Raw genomic sequence first — 2,500 nt, 5'->3', positions numbered from 1 at the left:
TTAGGGGGTTCAGGAATTGTTAATTTTATTGACGACCCATTATTTAAAATATTTGAAAAAAAGAAATTACATTTTTTAATATATAGTTCAATATCTTTAGAGGTTATTAAATTTAAATCATTTTTTAAATACTTATATCCAATTGAAAGTTCCCAAATTTGATCAGTTTGAAATTTATTAAATTCATTTGAATAATTATTTAAAATGTATTTTGATATATCAAATGATCCATAGTTAATTGACCCAACTAAATTTGAAAATGTTGGTTCATATTTAATATTTTTATTAGTTATCACTTGAAATGCTGATAAATTATTATTTTTAATAATCAATTCAATAGTATTTTTTGAAATTTGAATTTGGTCAGGTTCAATAGATCTATTTTTTTCATTTGATTTTAGATTATCATTTAAAAGGTATCTTGATATATCAAGTGATCCATAACTATTAGTTGTGGATTCAACTAGATTTGGAAATGTTGATAGTGGTGGTGATGATGATGATGATGATGATGATGATGATGATGATGATGATGATGATGATGATGATGATGATGATGATGATGATGATGATGATGATGATGATGATGATGATGATGATGATGGTGTTGGTTTTTCAACTTTTTCAAAGATTAAATGTGAGTAGTTTTTAAATAAAGTTGAAAAGAATGATTGATTATCAGTTTTAAAAACTGTAAACATATAGTTTTTATCTATTATTAAATTTTTATCATTTCTAAAAACTTTATCTTTTAATAATTCTAGATATCCATTCCTTACCATCCATTCATATTTGTTACATTCATAATAGGAATAGATTCCTAATTTAAATGAGGATGCTTTAAATATTTGTTTAAATAAGATTTTATTTTTAAAAACTTTCCAAAATAAATAATTTAAATTATTTATTTGTTCTTCATTTAGTTCAGACATTTGTTGTTTCTTAAATAAATAAATAAAAAAAAAAAATTTACATTTTTGTGAAAAAAAAATAAAAATTGAAAAAAAGGCCGGAAAAAAAAGGGAAAAAATGGCAAAGATATTTTTTTTTGAAAAATTAAAAAAAAATTGATCTATTTTTAATATTTTGAAAAAAAAAAAAAAAAAAAAAAAAGTTTTACAAGTACTAATTAAATGATTTTTATTTTAATCTTTAATTAAACAATCTTTTGGGCATTTGAAAGTATATTTAATACATTCTTTTTTATCGATTTCTTTGCCATCATCATCTGAACAACCATTATCTTTCAAACATTTTTTGATACATTCTTTGTGATCACTTTCAACATCTGCCATACAAATTTGATTTGATGACATTAATGCTAAAAATGCAATAATTGCAACTAATAATAATTTATAATTCTAATAATTAAAAATTAATAAAAACACTAATTAGTATTAAAAAAAAAAAAAAAGGAAAATTCTTACCATTTTGAATTTTTTAATTTTTACTAAATTTAATTTTTATTCTTTTTCCTCTTTTTTATACTTCTTTTTTTTAAAAAAAAAAAAAAAAAAAAAAAGAAAAAAAAAAAAAAAAAATCAATAATAAAAAAAAAAAAGTATAAAATAATTAATAAACCATTATTTGAAAATAAAATTATAATAAATTATTATGTTTAACAATTAATTATCATTGCCAATCTAAAAAAATGTAAATTATATAATTTACCACCAAATAAAAAAAAAAAAAATAATAAAAAAAATTAATTAAAATACAATAAAAACAAAATAATTCAATATTGTAAAAAGGGTGTTTATTTTTATTTGTTTTAGTTATCGCAATTGAGATTACATTCGTGAGTTAAAATATTACAGATATCACTTTTTTTCATATTTTGAGAACAACCAGCATTTTCTAAACAATCCATATAACATTGATTATATTTATGTTCAGATAATACCGAGTTACTATAAAAAATAATTATAATAATTAAAACTAATGCCCTAAATTTATTCTTTTTTTTTTTTTTTTGTTTTTTTTTTAAATAAGTTTATTTGTTAGCTTTATTATCAATAGTTATTTTTATTTTATATTTTAAAATACCATTTTTTTATTGTTTTAATTTTTTTTTTTTTTACTGTGATGAATTTTTAATTTCTTTTTATTTGTTTTATTTTAATTTATTATTAATTTTATTTTATTTTAATTTTTTTTTTTTTGGTGTGCTTTCTTTCAGAATACAACTTTTGTAGTGTCAGTATTTTTTTTTTTTTTTTTTTTTTTTATTATCAAAAACTACAAAATTAACTAATTTATTATTATTATCTATTTGAATTGAGACCTTTAAAAAGAAGAATACAAATAAAAAAAAAAAATTTTGATTTTATTTGAATTTTTTTAACTTTTTTATTAATTTTTTTTATTATTTACAAGTAATCACCAAAAAAAAAAAAAAAAGATTGATACCCTAACTATCTGGACGTGGAGGACTAAATGCAAAAGCATGGGGGAGAAAAGAAGGGTTTAAATTCTTACTTTTCGTTTTATCAGATTATTA

The 2,500-nt window shown here is 18.6% G+C and overlaps 2 protein-coding genes across 2 annotated transcripts in view; both read right to left on the bottom strand.

The window, feature by feature from the left end:
- DDB_G0274851 (hypothetical protein) overlaps window positions 1–1,430 on the bottom strand; it is a gene marked incomplete at both ends in the record, with an annotated part of 3,162 nt that extends 1,732 nt beyond the window's left edge. Inside the window, 3 exons of the mRNA XM_638948.1 lie at window positions 1–941; window positions 974–1,072; window positions 1,428–1,430. The exon at window positions 1–941 is cut by the window's left edge and continues 1,308 nt beyond it. Coding sequence (XP_644040.1) covers window positions 1–941; window positions 974–1,072; window positions 1,428–1,430 — 1,043 coding nt within the window. The remainder of the gene's footprint in view (window positions 942–973; window positions 1,073–1,427) is intronic.
- Window positions 1,431–1,771: 341 nt separating this feature from the next.
- Window positions 1,772–2,049, bottom strand: DDB_G0274849 (hypothetical protein; the record flags this gene model as incomplete). Its single annotated transcript, XM_638947.1, has 2 exons — window positions 1,772–1,957; window positions 2,047–2,049. The coding sequence occupies 2 exons, from the start codon at window positions 2,047–2,049 to the stop codon at window positions 1,772–1,774; spliced, it is 189 nt and encodes a 62-aa protein (XP_644039.1).
- Window positions 2,050–2,500: the final 451 nt, after the last annotated feature.

This window comes from Dictyostelium discoideum (assembly GCF_000004695.1).
Source record: "Dictyostelium discoideum AX4 chromosome 2 chromosome, whole genome shotgun sequence".
Taxonomy (NCBI): Eukaryota; Evosea; class Eumycetozoa; order Dictyosteliales; family Dictyosteliaceae; genus Dictyostelium; species Dictyostelium discoideum.
This window is presented reverse-complemented; position numbering and strand designations above follow the sequence as displayed.